At 42.0% G+C, this 24439-nt stretch overlaps 1 protein-coding gene across 1 annotated transcript in view; it reads right to left on the bottom strand.

The window, feature by feature from the left end:
- slc2a13a (solute carrier family 2 member 13a) overlaps positions 1 to 21780 on the bottom strand; it is a gene marked incomplete at its 5' end in the record, with an annotated part of 71342 nt that extends 49562 nt beyond the window's left edge. The window contains 3 exons of the mRNA XM_084573421.1: positions 9358 to 9566; positions 10852 to 11011; positions 21168 to 21780. Of these exons, the coding sequence (XP_084429547.1) occupies positions 9358 to 9566; positions 10852 to 11011; positions 21168 to 21780 (982 nt within the window). The remainder of the gene's footprint in view (positions 1 to 9357; positions 9567 to 10851; positions 11012 to 21167) is intronic.
- Between the last annotated feature and the right edge of the window lie 2659 nt (positions 21781 to 24439).

Here is a 24439-nt window from a genome sequence, read left to right as displayed (position 1 = left end):
TTCCTGGAGATACAGGTAGCATCTGACATTCAATAGAAGAACGTGACGTTTTCAGTGACGCTGACGTTTTCAGTGGCGCTGACCCAAGCGGTTGGCAACGGATGGTCATCATGATGTCACATCCTGTTTCTATGGTGTCAAATAACTAAAAACGAAACTTATCAGAAGAATTCACACTTGAGTATGCATCAGCATTATATTAATACAAAAAATGACAGAAACCATCCTTGAAAAATTAATTGACGTATATTTTAGTGTTTTAATTTGGCCCAAGTCCCATCCACTAACATGGAGGAGGTGGAGCTTATGACCTATACTGCAACCAGTCACCAGGGGGAGCTCTACTTGCTTTGGCTTCACTTTTGAGGAGCTGTTCTGTAGTCCAACTTTTTAAAATCTATGGGGCAGCGCCACTGAAAAAGTCATCTTCTTCTATTGAATGTCAATGTCAATAAAGTTGTTGGGAAAAAAAATGTTTTTGATAGATTCAACACTACATCAGGAAGAACTGCTTTGGACATGTCAAAAATGTCCAATTCTGATTAACATGCATCATGTATACATAGTATCTTATCAGATCATTTTATATGCAGTGACATTGGACTCTCTAATCAGATAGATATGTCCGTATATGTAAACAGTTTACTTTATGGCTTCGAATATTCTGCGTATGTCCTCTGTCTTGATGTAAATGCATGGAGACATACGTTTAACTTCCCAAAAATGGTAGCCTCTGATCTTAACTGAACCCCTTTGGACATGGTCATTGAAAACCAAAGAAGCAACAAGTGCAGCTGCCTTTGTTACAGCTTTGTTTTCATGGTTATACCTTGGATGACACAGAAACTTCACAAACTCTTCACAAAGTATTTAACATTACTGGAGGTGTTCACTGGAGAAAAATAAGAATTAATGAGAGCACGTTCCAAAGAGATAAGATGGCTGTGGAGGAATATGAATGTACGACATGTCCATTACTTCTGCATATCACACAGCTGCTAAAGCTAAATTTGTATTAAATCACGTCTGTTGACAGCCACCATGTAGGAAATCAGACAATGGATCAGACAAATTTTCTGACAATCTGTCGGCCGGATCGTTATTATTATTCAAACAGCAAATGCGCGACTATTTCTACAGTTTCACTCCTATTCGCTCAGCAAGACAGGGTGACATTCTCTTTAGTGAAAAAATATCCTCTATAAGTGCACACATATACACTTTGCAGTGTCCCCGGCCCGGAGCTGCATTCTTCTCATTTGTGGTCCTGGCCTCGTCAACCTGCCCAATGTTCAGTGCTTGTAGTTAACCATTTCTACCTGAATACCGTGTATAATGCTCCAGCCTGCTTATGGTTCCTGATATATTCATACTTTATGCCACCCAACTCATCTGTAAAGCAAATACTGACAGTTTTATGACCCCGCCCTTTTGTTTATCCCTATAAGAGTAGCATCCAACTTGACATTATTTTGTTAAACCAATCCAGTTACTACGTGTTCATACTGCAAAAAGGACAGGGGAAAGGCAATTATGACTTCCAAATGAAGGTTGAAGAAACAAAAAATCTAAGACTAGCTGCCCTCAAGTCTCATACATTAAGAATTCTCTTCACTGTAAAAAAAAATCCTTAACTTGGCTAGAAAGAAATCTAGACACTTAAAGTAGCAAAAATGACTTTTTTTTGAATATATGATGGGAAATTCAAGTAAAATATGCTTCAAATTATCTCTCTCTGCACCTTACATGCAAATGCTATGACTAGCTAAAAGAAATAGACAAAATACCTTACTCGGACAAATCAAGACCAGTTGCAGTGAATGTGAATATCCTTGTGCATTCAGTGCTTGGCGAGATTATTCACCTTAAATGAGAAAAGAAGAAAATCTAAAATTCTAAATTGAGATATTTTTAATTTTCTTGAATTTCATTTTTTTTTTTTTTACAGTGTATACAGAACAGGTTTCCTGAGAATAAGAGAACAAGCTTTGCCATTTGTTGCTTCGTGACAAGTATTGAATTAAGAAGTCCTAAAATCTGTTTTAAATTACTGCTTAATGTTGCATTTTAGATTTTTATAAAATAAAAGGTAAAAAGACTTTATTTTTTACAATTTCTTTTTGTCATTGACCATTTTATGCCCCATGCTCATTTATTCCTATAACAGTAACTTTATGTGCACACTGTTTGCTCACTATGTATTTCTACAATGAATACTTTGAATGCTAGCTCAGTCCATTATTTTTTATTCAATGTCACTCTCTCATGTAACACATGTCGCCTATATCTTGTGTTCTTGTTTGTATCATGTTTATACGCTGCATGTATTCATTTTTCAGCAGAAACAGAACAATGAATACATGCTGGCCTCAAAAAAATTAGTCCCCCCATATGGGTTGGGTTCTGCTCAAAGTTCCTTCCTGTTAAAAAAATATTTTTTTCTCGCCACTGTTGCCTGGGGGTTTTAGGCTCTGGGTTCTGTAAAGCGTCTTGAGACAATTTGCATCGTTATTGACGCTAAAGAGCTTCCAAAATATAGTTAGATTTGATTTGCTGATTTTCTGATTTGTAACGAAGTAACCGCACTGTTGTGTTTCACATTGTTTTGGAGGGCGAGCATGGATGTTAGCTTCTATCAGCTGCTAGAGTACTAGCAGTGATTTCTGAAAATGTGAAAGGCTCGTAATCAATAAAAACATTACCTTCAGACAAACTGGCAGGTATCAAATGTATTTCTACGGCCGTCTGAGCCACCTGTAAATGACCAAATTACCACCTGTTACTGTGGATTCACACTGCAAACAACTTGCACTCATGTGTCACATGTTTCTATAAATGATGAGACTGTTCTCCGTGGGTCGATGGCAGATCGACTGAGTGGTCTTCTTAGAAGCCAGGCTGTCAGCTGTTTGGATGACTTGTGTCTCTCGAATGCTCCTGCAAAGGCTGATGAAACTTTGTCGAGAAAACTGACACCATCTGTGAATCTAAAGGTTTCCTGCTTGAAAAAATATAAAACCTTTGTACATTTACAATAGGTGCGAGATGGGCTTAGAGCCTCATCTCCTTTTGCTACGGCTCATAGACTCGATCTCATATCACCTGCCCACAACAAGCTTCCTGTTCCTGAATCAGTCAGCAACTCTTGATCATGACCGAGCCCATAACTGAGCCAGACTTTTCTTTTTTGTTGTCGTTTTTAATTCTCCGTCTGTACCAATCTCTCTCTGTGGTGTTCATCCGTCTTGTTGCTAGGCGACCGCTGGTATACAGGTCATATGTCGGCCCCTGCATGTAAATTGCAAATGTAATAACGGCACGGCCATGAAATGATGAGGCACAGATGGTGGTCGCACATTAAAAGGCTCTTCAGTTTGGATTTAGTAGTGAGCGACCTCAAGACGAATACAGCTGTTTGTCACTTCACAGTGCCACAACGATGCTGCAAAGGAAAAACTGTTTGGCCCTGTGTGTTCTGTAAAAGTCAAAAGAAAAGAACTACAATGGATTTGGAAGAGAGAACAAGCAGGGAGCAAAGTTTTATTTTAGTTGTGCCGAAAGGTTGAAGTAGATTAAAAAGGTTACGCTGTGTCATGTAGAGTTTGCCCTTCATGCTTAAATCCTCCTGAACTTAGATACATTCAGTCTGCCTTAAAACATGCTTAAGATTTTTGCAGAGTGAGCTACTGTTTTACGTAGCTCAAACCCATTAAGCTACACATTTAGGATTTAAAGTAAATTTGACATACTGTAGTTTGATTATTTCCTTGAACTGATCGGTTATACTGTGTTAGTACAACAATGCAGTACAGGAGGCAGTTTTACATTTCTAATTTCCAAATAAAGGTTGAAGATATGACAATCTTTGATGCACTACATTCAAATTTCATCGATTTAAATGTAAATAAGAATTTTCCTCACTGTAAAAACTCCTTAACTAGGAGTTAGAATACAATACAGAATACAATAGAATGGGCAAGAATACAACAGTAACAGTAATTAAAAGGGATTAGACTTATTATAATCATCAGAAATGATCAGAAATTTATGCATAAACATGCTTCAGATTAGATACTATTTCTCTGGTTTGATTTTGTCCATTTTTTTCTAAGTGTTTTCCAGCTGTTAGTAAAGTGGTATGTCCCGTTAAGCCTTGTTGCCAATGCTGCACTTGTCAAATTTAATTTGGGTTAGTTTAAGACCTTCATGACCCTGAAATTGAAGTTTCAGTATAAAGTGCAGCATGTTTGGAAAGTAGCTTGAGATAGTAAGTTAGTTTAGTGGAAAGCAACTGTCATTCTGGAGTATATTAATCATTATGTCTCCATTTAATGTGCCACGGGCATGCTGCCAGTTCAATCTTCCAGCCCCATCTCCACCAGTCTTACCAAAACCAAAATAAAGACACTGCCTGCACAATAATGGCAGTTTCTCTGCAAAAAAAGACATTCAATTATAAGCCATGCTAATTGGAATTACGCAGAAGCCAAAGATTGAAACAAACTCGAGCAAAACAACAACGTTCCTACAAGTCTGGACATTTAGTCCATGACTCACATTTCACATTGACTCCAAATACTAAGCACTGGCTGGAAGATAACAAGCAGGCAGTGTGAGGCGCCTGCATGCTGAGCCTGTGCTCGTACTGACGATGACTGCCCAGCTGAGTTACAGTGAAGGGGAGGAGACACGCTGAAATGAAAATGAAACTGGCGGACACACACCGAGTCCCACAAGAGGGACATTCTGCTGCCTGTGTGAGTGTCTGCTTTTACACACCAGTGTGTGATTATTTGCGAGCGCGCGTTTGATAAAAAAACTCTACTTCACTGCATGCTCTATGGGCCCAGGGGATCTATGGATGCCACTCCTTCCAGACACACTGTGTTCTCTGTTGTCAGGGTTGATAAGTTGCATGATGTATCCAATTTCCTCTCCTCTCTTGTCTCCTTCAGCTCCTCCTCTTTTTTCCTCGTTTTCTGCTTCTTCTCTTCACAGCCCCTTCAGTCTTTTGCCCACTTGTTCTCTCCTGTGTCAATGGACTGTCCTTTAAGACACCCTATAAGTCACTGCCAATAAGAGGTTCATGATATAGCAATCACTGGTAAAGCGGATCATGGTATATCGGTGGCCTATAGTGCTTCTAATATCTAGTAACTAGATTAGTACTCAGGTATGGTCCAACAAATCGTTTCCAACCTTAAATATCTGAAAATGTTTTAGAAGAACAACAACACAAGCTGTCATATGTCTGTGAAGGCCCTCAGTCATCCAGGTCAAAGTATATCATAAAAAAAGACTGGACTTGGTTTCTTGAAGAGTTTCACCGCTCGTCCAAGTAGCTTCTTCAGTTCTCTATGACGGGTTGGGAGTTGGGGTTTTATTTGGAACATCTGTGGGTCGTGCCTACCTTAAACTCACATGACTAGGGTCTGTAGTGACCAGATAATCACCTGTAATTGGAGGAATCAGTTTTGATCCTGTTTTCTTTCGCTTGACTGGACTGGAGTCTTTGGCCATTAATGGTTGTTGGAGTACCGTTGATCGGCGGAAGAAAACCAGATTAAAACAAAGGCTTGCTCGGTTTCCTGAAGGAACCAAAAAGCGATTGATTTTGAGGGTGGTACATCCCAGAATCCAGAATGAGAGTCTTAGGACTGATTTACGCCATCTAGAAATGCCGCAATAGACGGCTGTCTCGTTGTTTTGAGGTCGGAAAGTCAGGGGACCTTTTCTGTTGAGGTACTCGCTTTCATTTTTATTTTGGCGTCCAACTTTCTGGGTCTCTGTTTAAAGACTTCCCACACTTATGACATTAGGGTTCTGGAGAATTCGTCATTCGTTCATTCCTGTCGGCAGGAGCTGCCATAATTGAGAATGGAAGTAAACACTGCAATAATGTGTTGATGTATTACATGCACATCAAAGTATTTATGTAATGAACGTCATCAGTGCCATCGACCATGTCCTCCATGCCACCTCGCAACGCTTTTTGAAACTACCTAGACTGCCTGAGAATTTGCAGCCTCTGATGCATGCCATTTCCGCAAACAGTAATATACTGTCTGTCATTTTTTGGGTGCCGCTGGAAATCAACCTGGACTGACCCTGGACCTGGAGGAGGGAATTCTGCCGTCTGCTTAGGAGGACTTGCCAGGTCCTAGGCACTGTATTTAAATCCTCTCTGAAATTACAACATGTTCATGTGCACATCTATTTTTGGGTTTACTTTTAATCTCTCTAGCACACACCAAAAAATGAATGATGGATAAAGACCATGATAAATTGAGAGAATACGGGTCTATTTGTGTGCTTGCATGCAATTTGTCATATGTTAAAAGACTGTGTTTTTAGACTGTTTGAAGGCAGGGTTGAAAAGAGATTAGATTCTGAGTGAAGGTTTGCAGGATTAGAGAGCTTGCCATACATATATAACTATTGAAGAAATTTCTTGATTGTCACAATATTAGTTAATAAAGCTCAAATGGCAATCATTCTGAAAACCTAGTTCAATACTGTCCGCTCACGCTGACACAGGCTCAAAACAAACAGCAGAATCCATGTGACTGAGCAAAAGGTCAGATCACACGATAATTGACCGTGAAGAAGGAAGTATTTTCTACCCGCTGCGTCACATTATCTTTCTCTACTTTCCCTGCGGCTACCTTTCAACCAGAGATCTCTATTTGAAGTGCTGAAAAGCCAGAACGATGCAATGTGGATTACAGCAATCTGAGTGTAAAGGACTGGGTCTCAGAGCAGTAACTATTTCAACTCAAAGTAGTAATCTGTGACATTTTCAGTGGATGGCTGACGCGAAATGGATTCAACCTTCACCTTACAGAAGCTTGTACAATATATAAGTTATCTTGAATATTAAAAGTAGCCATAGATGAGCCGAGAGAAACTCAAGTTCCTTTCAACAGTAACGTCAGATGAATAATGCCGATGATTGACGGGTCACCTCTGTCGCCCTAGCAGTCAACAAAATGCAACAGAGCAGCTGAAAGACATATTGTTTGCTCAGTAGGAAGGCCTTCATTGTACATGAGGAGGAGAGCACAAACAGCCTAATCGGCCTCCCTGAGAAGGACATCAATGTGACGGCTGCCTTCGAGGCCCGGGGTCGTGAAGCTGTCAGATGTGAAATCTTAATATTATGAGCCAGGGAATTAGCCGGTCTTTATTAAGCCGATTTCCAGAGCTCTGTATGAGCTCCAGCATGGTACTGTGTCGGTACCACTTAGATTCTTGAAGACACCTGTTGTAGTCGTCCACTGCCACTTGGTGGAAGTGTCAAACAAAAAGGACTTATATACTGGGTTGACCTGTGTGTTCATGTTGGGCTGCTTATTGGCCAAAGTTGGCCAATCTCTGTTCTGGGCCTGCCATAAGAGAAGCAGTCCTTAAGAAGCTATCGCTTGCTCTCTCGACGCTCAGACTGGTCATCTTTTTGTCGGCCTTGCTGGTCGGTCTTTTGTCTTACATTTGGTTACAAATCTGTGGTGGAAGGTTGTGGACTTAAGTCTGGGGGGACCTATGCACTTTCCTACACATAGTTCCTTGTTGTCTAGAAACACTACGGTAGTTGGTTGTATTTTTATTTAAGCTGTTTTGTTCGAGAAGTGAGTGAGTTTCCTTTGTTGATTTTTACATAGTGCGTAGCTGCCAGTTATGCCTAGTTTTGTTGTACTTTTGTGTTATTTTGGCACGACCGCTTATCCTCCTGTCCCCACAGTTTTTGTAAAGCTGTTAATTTATATTTGAACTGTTGCAATAAAAGCCTGTATTCGATACTTCATGTGACTCTTTTGAAGTATTGGTTGTGGTGTTGCTGTCCCAACAACTCAGGGGTCTAACAGTTGGTTTATTGGTCTTTTAGCTTCGCACGTACTCCAGAGAAGAAGAAGAAGAAGGTTGAAATCGTGTTTTTAATTTGTAACCATTGCCTGTCTTCTTTTATTGTCCGCTTCTCTCTATCTCTTCTCTTCTGCTGTCGTCTGTTGGAAGACTGTACGCAAGTTTCAAAATTACACCCCAACCTCTGTGTTGCATGTGGTGCAGTTTTACTCAGATGTCAAGATTTGTCCATTTTCTGCTTCCACTCCAAACTGCTTTTTGACAGTTTTAGTTATTTTGCGGATTCCAGTTAATAATAAAAAATTAAAACATTTATTTTAAATAAATAATGCTGTACTGTTCCCAGGGGAGAGTTCACAAACTACCCGACAGTATGTAAATCAGCTCCCACTTTACCGGTGTGACGAATGCATGAATACATCAATAAATAAAATCCAATACACCAAAATGTGCTGCCGTGCATGTAGCCTATCTCTTCATCCTCTCCCATTTCACTCTCCTGATGGCTTTGAGCTAGTTTTCTCTGTGAGTCTGTGAAAGTGCTGTGAGCAACATCCTCCTGAATTTGCACCCAAAAAGGTGTGCTACTTTCATCAATGATTGCTGACACGGGCTTAATCATTTCTGAGCAAGAAGAGGCAGAGGAGAAGCCACGAACAAAAGAAAAAATATAAAAATACAATACAAATCAAAGAGATGTCGATTTGCACTAGACTGAGATATCAAAGGATCTCTGTGTTTGGAGAAATATGCTACGCAATTTGAGAGGTACAGTAATTTTCTTTTAAATTACGGACATGGCTGTTACGGACGACCTCTGCAATTATCACAGATTACTAGAGGTCCCCACATAATAAAACCCCAATATGGATAGGGCTAATATACACGGATCGGGCATAAGATTATGACCATCTCCCTAATATTGTGCCACCAGAGTCACCAGTTGTGACTCATCAGAGAATGGACATGAGCCTTCTGAGGGTGTCCTCTGGTGTCTGGCTACAGAATGTTGTTAGTGGGGGCTTTTGGGTCCTATGGGTTGAGGGGAGGGGCCTCTGTGGATCATCCCACAGATACTTGATCAATTTGGGATCTAGTGAATTTGGAGGCCAGGTCAACACCTTGTGCTGTTCTTCATGTTTTTTTTAGTTGTTCCTAAATCGTTTTTGTGTGTGTGTCTGTGTCAGGCTGCATCCTGCTGGGGATGGCTGCTGCCATCAAGGAGTGTCATTGCTGTGGGGTGGGGGTGTCTGGTCTGGACTAGGTGGGTGGTACATGTAACATCCTCGCTCGATAAACAAAAATCTCTAATTGTATATGTATCCAGAGTCCATGTTTATTCCACATTCTGACTTTAAAAAAGCATTAACACACCAGAAAACAACTTACCAACTGGGGAATTGAGTCTATTTGAGCAAAATGTGAACGCAGCATAAGACAAGCTGTGTAGCTTGTCGGCGTGCTAAGCCCCCTCCCTACCAAACCCGCTCCCCTCACCTCCTCCGCTGTCCTTCTCCTCTTCCTCAATGCTGTTTTTGATGCTGTCGTACTCCTCGTCTATGTTCTGGTTGCCTCGGATCTGGCTGAGCACGCGGCGGGCCTTCTGGGTCAGCCCGCGCTGGATCAGCCAGCGAGGACTCTCCGGCAGGAAGAGGAATCCCATGAACTGAAGCACGGCGGGAACCACAGACAGACCCAACATGTACCTGAAGAGAGGGAGCGCAGAGGGAGACTCCAATTAGGATCACAGGAGTGACCTAACCGGGGGGTTTTGTTGTGGTTGTTTTTAGAAGCTTCGGAAAGGTTCGGTGCCACGCTAATTTTACTTCCAACATAAAGAGATCTCCCCCTGAGCCAGCAAGCATTGGGTGGCTTACTTCATTAAAATTAAACACTGGAGAAAATGTCAAATCTTTATTCAGATTCCGCTTAAAATAACCGCAGCGTTTATATTTAGCATTTGACTTTAGACCTGAAAATAAGAAGTGGATTTACAAACAGACACACCACTTATAAGGAGTCGTATACAGCTTAAGGAAGATTTTGATGGCATTTACAACCTTCAAATAAGGCTGTTACATGGATTTAATCAATGGAAAAAAATATAAAGAAAGAAAAACCACTGATGGATTTATTTTGAATAGAAAACTGCCTCTTTGTATAACCTCATATACACAGTCAGGGCATAACACATTCTGTAAAGGTTTTATCCTGCAAATGCAAAGCTTTGTGTGCCCAGATGGTAAAAAATAAGAGTGAATAAGAAAGGTAAATGAAGAAAGAAAAGACTATAGTAATGATCAACTGTTAGAGGCTGAAGCAAACAACCTGACATACGTATACTGCTTTCCTTCTGTGGCGCAGGGACCTACGTCAATCGGAGAACATTCCCCCGTCTAAACTCAATAAGTGTCTCCAAAAAGCCATTATCGTGTATGAATCACACCACCAATATAGGACTTTCTGAACAATCTCCGCCACGTCCATCAGACCGGCCGTTGCGGCAAATCCTTTCAGAAAGGACAACTCTTATCTACGGTATCGCAGGGCTCGGCGTTCAAACGCTCGGGAGGCCAGCGCAAACCTGCGCGAAAACAGGAAAGCACGTAAACAGACGGAGAAGAGCATGGAAAAGAGAACAGAGAGCAGAGAACAGAAGGACACAGAAAGAAGCGTATAATATCTTTCGAATGTACAGTACGGCTGCTCTGTGTAAATGTTAGAGGTTGACCCGTGCATGTGTTGACATTTTCAATAAAGGTCTGAGACAGAACGACTTTTTCTGGCATTTGATATGAGAAGAAGCCAAAGAAAAGACACTACTTTAATATGTGACCATCATAAAGAGAGATCCCTGCAGCCTTTGAAAAGTGCTGTTACTTCTGTTGATGTCTTTTACCACCCGAGCAGCGTTTGTTGCTGCACCTGTAAAACAGAGTTAAAGGTGCTTTTTGTCACATTTAGTGTAAGGTGTATGTGTGACCGTCTGACCTCCACCCGTCGCGCTGCAGGTAGCTGAAGGCGCCGTCGATGAGGCTGGCAGTGAACTGTCCCCCGGTGATGAAGAGGGTGTTAACGGTCACGAGCTGACCCCTGAGGTGGGACGGAGAGGCCTCGGCGATGTACACGGGCACTGTCATAGAGGCAATACCTACACAGAGGGGGAGAGGGAGAAAGAGGGAACAGTTGCTTACTGCCATGTGTCCTGGGTCACACTGAAGACCACCTACTCAGTAGGGGTGAGGAGAGTTTCGCCTCATTCCTTCCGGAAAAAGAACACATTACTAGTATTATAAGTGATTGCCTGAAAAGGATGATGTAGGCGTTGACAATGAAAAGTGGCATATGGCTTACCATCATATGCCACTTTTCGTTCTTGGTGATTCTAAAAGAAAAAGCACCTTAACTGATATCTGTTTACTGTAGCTGTTATATAATAAATAAAAAATGCATCTAAAGATTGACAAATTAATTTATTCAGTATGAGTAAACTGCGTGTGATTGTCATTATTGTCAAAACTAATCGGCATTAATTAATTATTTAGCTAATGATGCAATCTTGCTGATGTATGAAGAGACACATGGAGTCAAGTTACCTTTCTCCACCTTCATTGACGGAGAAATTTCTGTCACTGCTTCTGACAGCACACTGGTGAATTTACAGTACAGAGTTTAGGGGTTTGAGTCGTAACCTGAGCTTTGTGCAGGTTTCTAAGATAACCAACTTCAGAGCGTAGATAAATAATAAATAATGTGCGTGCTTTTGCTGAGAGAGACTTGTCACTTGTTCCGAAATATGCGGTCACAGCAAACCCTTGTTCATGTGTCTGATTGGAGACGGCACGCCCCAAATGATGTCGGTTTTTAAACTGAAATGGATCTCAAGTACTGGCTAGGGACGCATGTGGAGATGCTTATAACATGCTTCTCCTCTTGCACCAAATAGAAAACAGACAAAGCTAGAGACTAGCTGTTGAACAAAGACGAGCATTGCAACTAAAAAGCCAAGTAATTCTACCAACTTCATACAATTTGCAGTTCTGCTGCCCCCTAGTGGCAACAAAATCTACAAATGCTGCTTTAATACTAATTAAATTAAAAATATTTCCTTTTTGCATACTGGCCATTAAATAGTATGTAGGTTTCAGGAACTTTAGAACTGACTCTATTTTTCAGACTCATAGACATGTATACTCATATACATAGTGTACTTATTACAATTATTTATTTGAATAATGCCTGTGACAAATAACTTCATTAAAAAGACCTGTGACCTTATTTGACAACATCTGTGATGTCATGTGTCTGTGAACCCAAGAGACGCAACTAAATACGTTAGTTCCTCTCAGTAATGGGCTCTGTCCTACACCGATTTGGAAAACATCCAGTCTCACACACACACACTCAAATGCTTGTTAACACACAATGAAACACACATACAGTCACATGCACACTCCAAACACAATCCAAACAGTCTGTGTTTGCCCTGGATGTCTGTGACAAGGTGCCATGACACTGAAGCTTTCTGCAGCTGGCTCCTGATAAGCTCTATTAATAGTCTGCCTTCTATACAACCCCCTCCCACCCCCTACACTCTCCCCACATCTCCTCCCTTCTGCCACCACCCTGCCCTAAACGGCCGCCATGACTACGTGGCTACTCGTCGCTATGGAAACCACTTGCTGCGAAACCAGCCGTGCTGTCTCCAAGCGGGCACCACACTGTGGCAGCTCTGGGAAGACAAATCGATCACCCAGAGAGGGGACGGGACACACGTTCTCTTTTTCACAAGACTTCCTCGGAAGAAGTCAGCACCAGCAGCATTCACTAAAGCGCAGTTACAAAGAGTTTCATCAAGGAGTACATCAAAACATTACAACATTAACTAAAGCACAACAACTGAAAAGTCACGGTTCAAAGCCCTGTGGCAAGTTTCTGCGCAGCGTTCAGCGTGACTGATCAAAGAAAGACACTCAGAGAACAAAAGCATCTGCCAAACACACAGTTACATCATTTCTGTCTCCTCCATTTTTGTTCAAAGGAGTTCCCTGACTGTGAGACGATACCCTAAAGGATTCAGAGTCAAGCCTTCACCTTTGTCATGGCTGAAAAAGGATTAACATCTGATGGCGGAAATCGGAGATCCTGATCACTGCTGAAATCTAATCAACCGCTCTTTGGCACAAAGCCCGTCTGCTCAGGCCAGTTTGATAGAGATCCATTCATCAGCTTATGAGAAATGCTGCTGGAAGACATAGAATAGCCTAAGCTTCTTACCTTGGGTTAAAGTTAGGACTTGGAAAAAGAAATGATTTCAGTGTACTGTTCCGTAATGCACAACGGTCTCATGACATTTAGCATCCGTGACACCACCCATACCGAAGAGTGGTTTCTGGAGAAAACATCTTGTGGCCACTTTGTGGATGAGTTGCACTTTGAGACACTTTCCCTCTGCCGCCAGCATTCAGCTGCGGTGGCCGCTGCCCGCTCTGTACTTCAGATACATTAGCGGCACATTCAGCTGCTGCTCAGCCGAAGCCTTTATATTTATACTTTGTATCACTCTGCACTTGTATTGAGCAAAGCTACTGTTTGCACCTCTATTAATAACCGCCATACAGCCACTGACAATCTCTACTAATTAAACAGTACACGACATTGCATGTTCTGTTTTTAATTGCCTTTAATATGCTATTGATATTAAAACAGTCCAGTTGTTACAACAAGGATAGTGTTGGCTATAAAATGTTCTGCAACTTTCAAACACGTACAGAGTTGAAGTAAAAAAAAAAAAAAAAGAGGCATACTAACAAAAAAATTTATGAATATCAGTCTAAATGGGTTAGTGTTGGTATCCAGGGTTTTTAAAATAAAAGTCCTATTCATTTTTCCCATAATATTAGAGTAGATAACTGTCTGCTGGAAACCTTCCAGGATTAAATGGATATGAAACTCAATAAATCATCAGTGCAAAAGGTATGTTTGCTGATATCTGTTTCTTTCTTTGATAAAAAGTCAAAAAGCATGAGCTTGTTCATTGTGAATGTAAAATCTGCCTATACACCTCTAACAGTACTAGGTTATCCATTAACCTGATGAAACATGCAGCGCATTACAACAGTTCACATCAAGATCCTTAATAAAACAATCCTTTATAGCAACTGCTGCAGAGGATCATGGGTTTTGTAGTATTTGGAGCCGTCCGCCAGACTGAACTACAAGACAACACAATTTGTCAGAGAGTTACACATGATCAAAACCAAAGTGCATGGTTATGGCCAACAGAGGCTCTTTACGTGCCGACCCTCAGATCAGCTCATTACTGGAGACAGCAAACATCAAAAGCCGTGAAATCTGTTTTCACTCGTAATTATCTAACAGCCTAAATGTGACTGTGTGTGTTTCCCCGATATGTTTGTATGCTTTGGTATTATAGAGATGCACACACACACTCACACACAATGGCATATACACAGATTCCTGAAAAATTAACACAAAATCCTCAAGATCTGCACTAATGCCTCTATCTGTATTCACCTCATGCAGCCAGATCTCGTCTTTCTACCACTTCATGCTGCTAGTTTTTACTCCTTGTTCCCCCGTTTTATCTATTTTAGCACAGATTTAAGTATCACTCGCTTATCTCCATCGAGGTCCCGCCTGCTGCCACGAATAGCCATATGCCTGCTGTTGAGAAACCACAGCCAATGTTGAAGCATTTAATGAGTAATAGATAATTTCCATCTCACATCCTTCTGTAGGTGGTGACAGGGAAAATATGTCAGAGCCCGCTAAAGTGATTATGTGACAGGCCAGTAAAAATGTTAAATATGGTTACAGTTCTGCTTCAGTTTTTCGACATAAATCTAAAATGAAGAATCCAGCTTCAGTCACTTTAGATTAAGTGGATTTTACACTTTTAATTTATGTCTCAAATCTTCTGTGTTTTCTTTCAGCATTGTGACACCTGGCTAGCCAAACAGTTAGCTTGATTAGCCAGCTAACTGCTAATTGAGGGGGTCTGTGTTTAGTTGAAATCCAATACTAGTATATGTAAGTGTTTAGGTTTAAGTGTTTTAAGTGTCTGTGTGAAGTGTACTTGAAATCTGGCAGTTTTGTCAGAGTTATGTTTCCCAAATATCTACAACCAAGGCTCTGAATGCAAAGTTTGTATAACCTGTTAGCTACGTTAGCTAATACTGGGAGAGTACTTTCTGTGTCACTGAGAAGTATTAGAACATGAAATGTAAACATTTAAAAAGCCTTATGAGGCTGGCATATTCTGAATCTCAAAAGACAATATATGTGTTAAGTGGTGCTTCGTTAGCTTGACCCATCGTCAGAATTTTGGTAATCTGCCAAATTTTGGTAATCTTTGTCACTGGCAGCAATTTATTTATTTTTATTTTTTTTACTGTAGTCCTACCTCTGAATGCAGGGTTTATTTTTTTATCTGGAGCATCAGAAATATTTCCAGGATGCTTCCGCAAGAGAAACTAATTCATAGAACTGTAGTTACATCCATAACATACTGTACTTCCAGTTACTGTACACTACTCTGTGCCCGTTAGCAATGTTGCTTTTTTATTTAGAGCTTGCAAAACATCATTGCTGGTAGATGTAAAATGTACTGCACGTGCGGACAGAGACACTACATTTGTGACTTCTGTATGTTGGGATATACACTGATCAGCCACAACATTAAAACTACTGACGGGAAAAGTGAATAACATTAACCATCTTGTGACAATACAATGTTCTGCTGGGAAACCTTTGGACGTGGCATTCATGTGGATGTTATTTAGATATGTACCAGCCACCTAAACCAAACCAGACACTCCCACCCCATAGCAATGACACTCCTTGATGGCAGCAGCCATCCCCAGCAGGATGCAGCCTGACACAGAAACATACAAAAACGGTTTAGGAACAACTACAAAAAACATGAAATACAGCACAAGGTATTGACCTGGCCTCCAAATTCACTAGATCCTAAACTGATCAGGTATCTGTGGGATGATCCACAGAGGCCCCTCCCCTCAACCCATGGGACCCAAAGGCCCACACTAACAACATTCTGTTGCCAAACACCACAGGACACCCTCAGAAGGCCCATGTCCATTCTCTAATGAGTCACAACTGCTTTGGAGGCACAAGAGAGACCTACACGATATTAGGCAGGGGGTCATAATGTTATGCCTGATCGGTGTATACAAATATATGATCGAGGAATCAGCTCTAATAGGTGCATTCTGATTAGTGACTAAAGTGCCATCAATGCTGATCTATGCATGTGTATGCATCTTTAAGACATAAGCCACATAAACTTCTAATATTGTAACTTTTGGTCGATGACCTGAACATGTGGAGCAATGTCAAGCATTCGTATTCCTGTGATCTTCTCCACTGGAGCTGAGACCGCGTTGAAAACAAGCAAGCTGACTTAATTCTCTGGCTACATTTCTCCACTTGAATGTAGATGCCTGACCAACACAGTCCACTGTGCTCCCTTTCTTGTTAATGAGCTCTCTATTCAGCACCAAGGACAGCTCCCAAGTCAAAACACAAACACAGTCTAAAGTCGTCATCTGGCCAGGCTCAGCCTCAAAGCAGCACAGTGCACTTAAACAAAGGATTTGTCTGGTCTTGTGAACGCAGCCTCTAGGCACGCAGTACAAAGCTCAGCACTGACTCACTAGATCAGAGAACGTGGGAGACACTTCACTTGACCCTCCATCGCTGTGATGCACTAAACAGACAGACAGGACATTTTCTGGTTCCAAGTAGCTGGTTGTGATGGAGGAAGATAATTAGCAGCTAATGGAGGATCCTTGAAAATGCAGTGTGAGGAAAAGAGAAAACTCCCCAAGACAAAGCTGTTATTGACTTTTAAAATTGGTGAATGGCGTTTAAATTCAATGGTAAAAGCAGGACAGGTTTATCACGTACCTTCACATCAGCCATTTGTTATACCAAACTATGATTTGTGTTCTTATAAATTCATCCTGAAAACTCAAAAGGCACAAATGTCAAACCGAAAACAACTCATTATCTGTAAACTTGACATTTTACTGAAGAGATTTCCATGTTGGAGAAAAATCTGCACATAAACAAGCTCCTCATTAAGTCTGCACTTCGCTTATGCCCAGTTAGGATGAGAATTGTCACTTAATTATATAAACCAACCAATTAATTAGCAAGCCTCCAGGTTATAATTAAACGTTATCACAGTGTAATTACCAACACTATTTTAATGTGAACCCATCTACAGTTTCCGAGGACAAAAGAATTGAACATTTGCAACTGCTGGATAATTTATCCAGAAAACATGATTATGCACTCACAGTGAGGGTGACTGCTTGCTCTCTGTGTGTGTGTGCATTTTTTTTTTTTTGTCTGTGTGTGAGGGAACGGATTATGACTAAATAAGGGGTGTGGGGGGGTCACAAAACATTTGTGGAAAGTTTTAACCATTTAAGTCTGACCATAATGAGAGCACACAAGAACACACTGCATTAGGGAGAGACTCTTCTGTGGCCAGGAAGATCTGCAGAGCAATTACAGGTGGAAAGTTTTCAAGTAGGTGATTTCTTTGGTTGCTGTATGAGTTCAACTATCTTTGAAAATTTGGGAAGACTCTTTAGAAAGCTTTGCTTAGCCAAAAAAGTAGTATTTTTGTTATTTGTTGTTATTGCTGAGGGCACAAATTGTAGTTTAAACTGCAAAATTTTGCAAAACTCTTCAGAAATGTCAAAATGTCTTAACGCATTATTGTATTTACAATGCATCAAATTTGTACTTATGTATTAAAGTCAAAGATAATGATCACCGTACAGTTCCTCCTAGCTTTATGGAGCTTTATAAAATCTTTTGGGACTCCAAACAATACCAAACGGTTAAGTTGGGGGCTGTAAAAAACAAAACATTGAGCTCAAAGCCCCAATATTATGCTAACTGCCTAGCGCTAAACAGCAGACAGGCATAGCCGGTGATTTGCTGGTGAACGTAGCGCTTAGCAGCTACAGATGTGAATATTTTCCTTGTATCTTACTGGAACTGGTGGAGACCAAAACTGAGCCAAAATATGACTCTTTATTTGACTCCAACTCGTCCTAGAGGTAACCAGAAAGACAACTACAAATGAATTCTAACAAGTCCAAGTGTATTTCTGGACTTGTGAAGGATGAACAGTTTCCAGTTGGTTATTCTTTTTATTGCCATACAAGTGTGTCTACTCAACTGCCCTAGACAGTTTTGCAAAATTTTGCAGAAATCCAGTTTGTGTGTCTACTAAGCTGTCCCTGAAAATGTATAAAGTTTAAAATTTACAATAAATATATATAAAAAAACAAAAAACAAAGTTAGTCCAGGCTACAGCTTGCAGAGCCAGTAAAACTGGCTCGCTAGTGATATCACTAGTTCAGCTAGTTGCTGTGATTTCCCTTGCTTTGGTTTTGACTAACCAACATGTGTGCAGAAAAGTTTAATTTGAGCAAAGTACTATACTTCTATACACAATCACACATTCAGGGTTGCTAAAAAAGCAAGGCCCCATCCTCCAAGATTGAAACATCTTCCTACAAACCTGAAAAGTTAATTTGATTGAAACTGCCAATATTTCTTATCAATCTCCTGATTCATTACTGTCCGTCTGCACGGGCAAGCAACAGCCCACATCGCACAATAGTCACTGTTCTCAGATAAAAGGTCAGCTCAACAATAAGCAGTCAGGAGCGCACAAACCTCAGGCTCGTGTGTAGAAGTACAAGGAGGCAGGACATGGTGGTGTATGGCCTTTCCTGATTTGACAAACATCTCCCGCGACCTTTTTGGTGAGTTCAGCTCAGAAATGCTGAGCAGCTGGCTTTACCGAGCAGGGACGTTAAAGTGCAGGTGATTAGCTCGGACCAGAGTAATTTCACCGCCATGAAAATTGTTGCTTTATTAGCGTCTCCAGTGGATAATTGTGGTGCCATAATGTGTTTCATTTTCTGTCAGAGCCTGGCTCAGGCATGCTTGGTTAATGAAGATCACTGTATGGGAAAGAAAATGTTGTGATGGCAGAAGGGGGAGGGGACACTTCTAATGAAACAGCCACGTATAATGTAACCCAGCTGATTAGTTTCCTCTCCATATTAGCAATCACAGCTTGTTGCGGAAATGATGGTGTGTAGCTGCCACAGTTGAAATCTTATTATTGTGAAAGGCCGATATCATCTGCTCACTAACCATGTTCTTTTTTTATGTTCAAAGCTCTGAAAAGCTCTGATCCAGATATTCAGAGCCAAGTTAGCTCGAACCTTAAACCTGACTAGTGTTACCCAACAACTAATAGAGCTCGGCTATGTTTAACTGACACAGGCATAAAACAGAAAAGTAATAAAGCATTCAGCATTTTAATCACTTGAAGGTCTAATCAATTATCTAAATTGTGGATGGTGAATTTTCTGCGATGACTTGATCAAGCATCATCTTTAGTAGTTTCAAGCCTCTTAGGATGAACAGCATTTTCATTCTCACTTCCTTTCTTTTTTTTTCCTAATTGCGTACACATTCAACAGGTGGATCTCACAGCTTGCCGACACATGCCTCTTAATTAGACTCTCTCTGAAATGGGCTTTGTGTTGAAACTCTCCAAGCCCAAACCAATTAGTAATTTGCAAGTAATGAGCAAGTAATTTGTCTCAGACTTCGGAAAGTTTTCGCAGGTGAATAGGTGCTCCAGGCACATTTTTCAAAATGAGGAGGATGGAAGAGTGCAAGAGGGCGCGGTGAATGGGACTGAGGAGGAGTGCGGTGCAGGTTTTAATTTGGGACGGAGAGTTTTATCAATACGCGTTCCGGTTTGGGAAAATTAGTATAATTAGACCATCAGAAGCATCTGTGTAATTGACGATGTTAACGACTCAAAATTACGCGTTTAATTTATTCGAATCAGACACAGTTGCAGCCATGTGCCGTCATTAGCTGAACCCTTTCTCTACCAAGCTCGTTCTCTCTGGTCTAACATAAACTCCAGAGAAAGTCCTGTATAAAGCAAAGAATAATAAAAACCTTTACGAGCTTTTTTTTTCAAAGCTTTCTTGCACACAGTGCAACTGAATATATTAAAAACCACCCTGTACAGGCTTTGTCAATCACTGATTTGCTTCATCCTTGGAGACTGGGAACTGAAACAAGCTGTATAGTCCATCACAGTGACTAACAACAGTCACTGTCTGGTTTTGTCAACTTGGGTGACTTTTAGAGACAAAAGAAAGCTCCAAATAAACTGCAAAACACATGCGGAAAGCAAACCAGACACTCACAGAAGTCTTCCCGGTATATTCCTTTAAATCAACACATACAGATTATGATTAGTTTGTAAAGGAAGTAAACACCAAGGCCTTCACCTTGAGTAGGCATAAAAGAACTACAAAACAGTGGTTGCCTAAGGAGAGAAGTTGGTCTGCAATTCCCAAGAAGAGCGCTTGCTGCTCTCAAAAGAGGCGGCGGACGAGCGCTGAGCCTTGAAAGCCAGCTTCAGCGGCCCTTACCTCCTGGAGGATGCGACTCGCGAGCAACACCAGCCCGCTATAAATAACGTGGGGCGCATTGAATTCTTATCAAAAGGCGCGTTTGCGTGTGAAGGCGTGCACAGAGCGGCGGGAGGGATGTGCAGAGAGAGGGATGATTCATGGGAGGAAGGAAGGAAGTAGTGGAAAGGGACTGTGCAAAAGGCGGGGCGGGCCAATCAGACAAATGCAACTCGGTGTCTAATGAAGACATTAAAAAAAAGTCTCCTGTGTGCTCCGTAGGTGGATCGTGGCTTCTGTTATTCTTGAATGAGTGTTCGCTTAATGGTACGCAGCCAAATCTAATAATCATAATGATGATGATGATAATAAAGGCAGCAAGTTGTCTAACAGCTTGAGCAGGCAGAGGACCATGCTGTGTAATTAGAAGCTGTGGATGAGTGCAAACATCAGGGCCTGGGAGGAGGAAGGGGAGAGGAGAGCAAGGCGAAGGAAACCATAAAAAAGCTTTTATGATCCGTGACCTCAGGGGGCACTAAAGCTCACTGTGACCTTTGAACTCTCTGGTTGAGAGTCACAGAGGGGAAATGTTAATGCAAAAATCAATACATGATCATTAGGGATGGGTGAGGTGAAGAGGTCTGGCTTCACATTAAGAGCAACACGTGTCTTTATGAAAAGCAATCTACAACTAATATGAATAGTTGTTTTTTTTTCCTGTTTTCTTTTAGGAAATCTTTAGGGTTGAAACATGATTGTGTGGTTATGGACAGGATGTTGGACACGTCTTACCAAGCCCCACTCCAACGATGAGCCTCCCCGCCAGGAGCACCTCTTTCCCGGGCGCGGTGCTCAGGACGATTCCCCCGACGGTGAAGAAGAAGCTGGCCAGCAGTATGCACACCCTGCGCCCGAAGAGCCCGTTGAGGAAGCCGCCCAGCAGGGCTGAGAGGGCGGCCGCGGCCACAGTACTTGATATGAGCACCTCCTGCCACAGTGCGCTCAGGTCCAGCTCCCTCTTCAGCAGGAGCATCGCCCCGGAGATCACCCCGGTGTCGTAGCCGAACAGGAAGCCCCCCAGGGCGGAGAAGGCGGCCAGGACGTAGACGAAGCCGGGCGTGACATCCTGCTGGAACTGCTTGCGGGCAGCCCTCTCCAAGTCCCCGGTGTTGGTGGTGGTGGTGGTGTTGGAGGAGGTGGAGGATGAGGAGGCTGCAGCTCCAGCACCAGCTCCAGCCCCTGGTGCGGAAGCTCCGGAGGAGGCGCCCTGGCTGCTGATGCTGGCGCTGGACGGAGCCTTGATGAGACTCCGCTCCCCTCCGTCGTTCACTTTTTTCCACCGCTCGCCCATCAGGTTGCTCATACTACGGAGGTTGTAGTCATGGTCGACCTGCTTTCGCGACATATGGGAACCACAACACAGGACAGGGGCTGCTGAGTTGTATTTGACGCTTCCAAGAAGAAAACAAAAAAACACACTCACTCCCCGCGCAACTAATTCACCCCCCTCCCTCAGCCCCTGGAGTCAAAGCCACGCAGCGTGTCCGAGAGCGCTTTCGCACAACCGCTGAGAGAAGTTGCCCTGCAGCCTTGTGCTGGTCAGCGCATCGCGTCCCCGTGGTCCTGATGGGAGAGTTGGGGGAAGAGTGTGGAGGAAAGGTGAGATAGGAGGAGTGTAGTGGAGCAGCTCGTCACCACCAGCGTCGGCATGACGCAAAGAAATGTTGTTTTGGAAGCGTGGAGTAGAGAGAGGGGATCATCTATGGTGAGGATTTAGTCTGAGCTGCATCTTAGTTAAATCGTGAAGACAGTATTGTGCAAATGCAAACACCACGGGTGAATAAAATCAATACAATACAAAAAAAAAAAAAAATCTTGTGAAAATATGGATTTATAGATAGATAAAATCACCTATCAGTAACCAGCAGCCATAAACAGACCTCGTGAAAACGTGATATTACACTCCTGGAGCCAAGCAAAATCTACTTAAAGAATTTAATGTTAGTAATATTCAAACAGACACTTGCCAGAGCACAACAGGCTGCTCCTTGTAAAACTGAGGAACGGCTTCCCCCTACAGGACGGACTGTGCTATTACAAGTCTATGTTTCTGAGGAGCACGTGGAATGGTTCACACAAACACAAACTCTTGTTTCAGTCTTTGAAAGTACTTCTCAGTGAAATACAGTGCATTCCTTAGCCACTTAACCGCAACCTTTACCCTTAAATCAACTCATAACTTGTTTTAACACTCCTCAACACTAGAACAAAAACTGACCCCTACATTAGACATAACATTATGACCAACTGCCTTACACAGCTGCAGACAAACAGCCCTGACAACATCAAGGCATGGGCTACACTAGATACCTGAAGGTATGCAGAGGCATGAAGCACCAATATGTTAGCAGCACATCCTTTAAGTCCTGCAAGTTGCGTGGCAGGGCCTCCATGGATTTGACTTCTTAGTCCAGCACACTCTGGATTGAGACTCAGTTGTATTGAGATGTGGGTATTTTGGAATTGACAACTGGCCCGCAACTACGCTGACCACTACACAACAAACTGCAATCCAACTGTGTGCTCTCACATCTTTCTATCAGAACCAGCACAAGCTTTTTCAGTACTTTTTTCAGCTACAGTTGCTCGTCTGTCGGATCGGACCACACCGGTCAGTCCTCTACCCAAGCACATCAGTGAGCCTTGGCCGCACATAACCCTGTCACAGATTGAGCACTTTTCCATCCTTGGTCGACTTGACCAATGCGGACCAGGAACACCCCACAAGAGCTGCGAATATGGCTTTTAACACATGAGCTTTATCCTTCATTGCTCTTCATTGCTCCTCATTGCTCCGGATCCTTACCCAATGGTAATTTTCAGTGATTGATGCTGCCTGGTCTGCTTCAACCAATCAGGGCTCTCCCGTGGAGCATAAAGGGGTAGGGGAGCTGCTCTTTCTGGACCTCCTGGCCATTTTGTGATTTGTTGCACACACTCAGTGATGTTTTCCTTCTGGCTTGACCTTAAGGTGTAGGTCATTCCATGTTGTGGTTCAAGACCGCTAACTACCCAAGTGTCTCTTTATTTTGCGTGCGACGCATAGTCTGCATGTAGTAGCTTGTAGGGAAGAGCTGCCAATTTGTTCACCTGCTGTGGGTTTGTTAACTTTTCTTTTCCCCTTAGAGTAATTTAGTTAAATATTTCCTTACTAGTCGAGGGTGTTCTGTTTGTTGTTATGGCCTTGGCTTTCAGTGATGCCATCGCATGCTCTTGTTGGTCAAAGTTGTTAAATGTCTCACCTAATCTCCTCTGAAATTACAAAATACCAAGCTCATATTTTCAAATTGGTTGTATTGACCTACCTGCTTCATATAGAAGACATTAGGGCTGGGCGATATGGCTGAAAAATGTATCACAACAGGGGCGTAGCACCAAATTCTGGGCCCTGTACACTCTTAATGTCAGTGGGCCCCTATCCATGCCAGTGCACGAAGAGTGCACATGCAAAAAAACTATTTGGGGGCATTTATTTATAAATAAACAAGCATAAATAGGATTTTAAAATAAAATCAGATCAGATTATATTGATGACTGGTTCTTTCATTCACCACCTGAATTGATGCATTTACCCTACTTATGCCCAAACACCTATAAACATTAGGCTACATCTGATTTGTGTACGAACATTTTGATCCTTGACACATTTTGATTTAAAAACATTTATTCTTGAATAGGAGCCAACAACTGTACACAGCGCCACTGTTTATTTCCGAAAGTGGTTAATGTTGACAACTAACGTTAGCTGGCTCATAATCGTCTTTACTTGTGACAGCAAGCAACCTGGTTGGCAAACTTTAGCATACAAACATTGGCAACTGACAAACTGCATGCTGTCTGGACTATGAGAACATTGACGTTAATTGGATGCAGTTACACAACAAGTAAACTCGGTTCACCTTTCAGAAAGAAAGCAGTTAACAGTTGCTTCCCCTCATTCTGCCTTATTTTTTTTTTCTTTACACTCTTTCTTTTTCAGGTACCCCGATTTGTGTTTTTTGGAC

Source organism: Chelon labrosus (genome assembly GCF_963514085.1).
Source record: "Chelon labrosus genome assembly, chromosome: 23".
In the NCBI taxonomy this organism is placed as follows: domain Eukaryota; kingdom Metazoa; phylum Chordata; class Actinopteri; order Mugiliformes; family Mugilidae; genus Chelon; species Chelon labrosus.
Note: the sequence above shows the minus strand (reverse complement) of the source record. Positions and strands in the feature narration are given on the sequence as shown.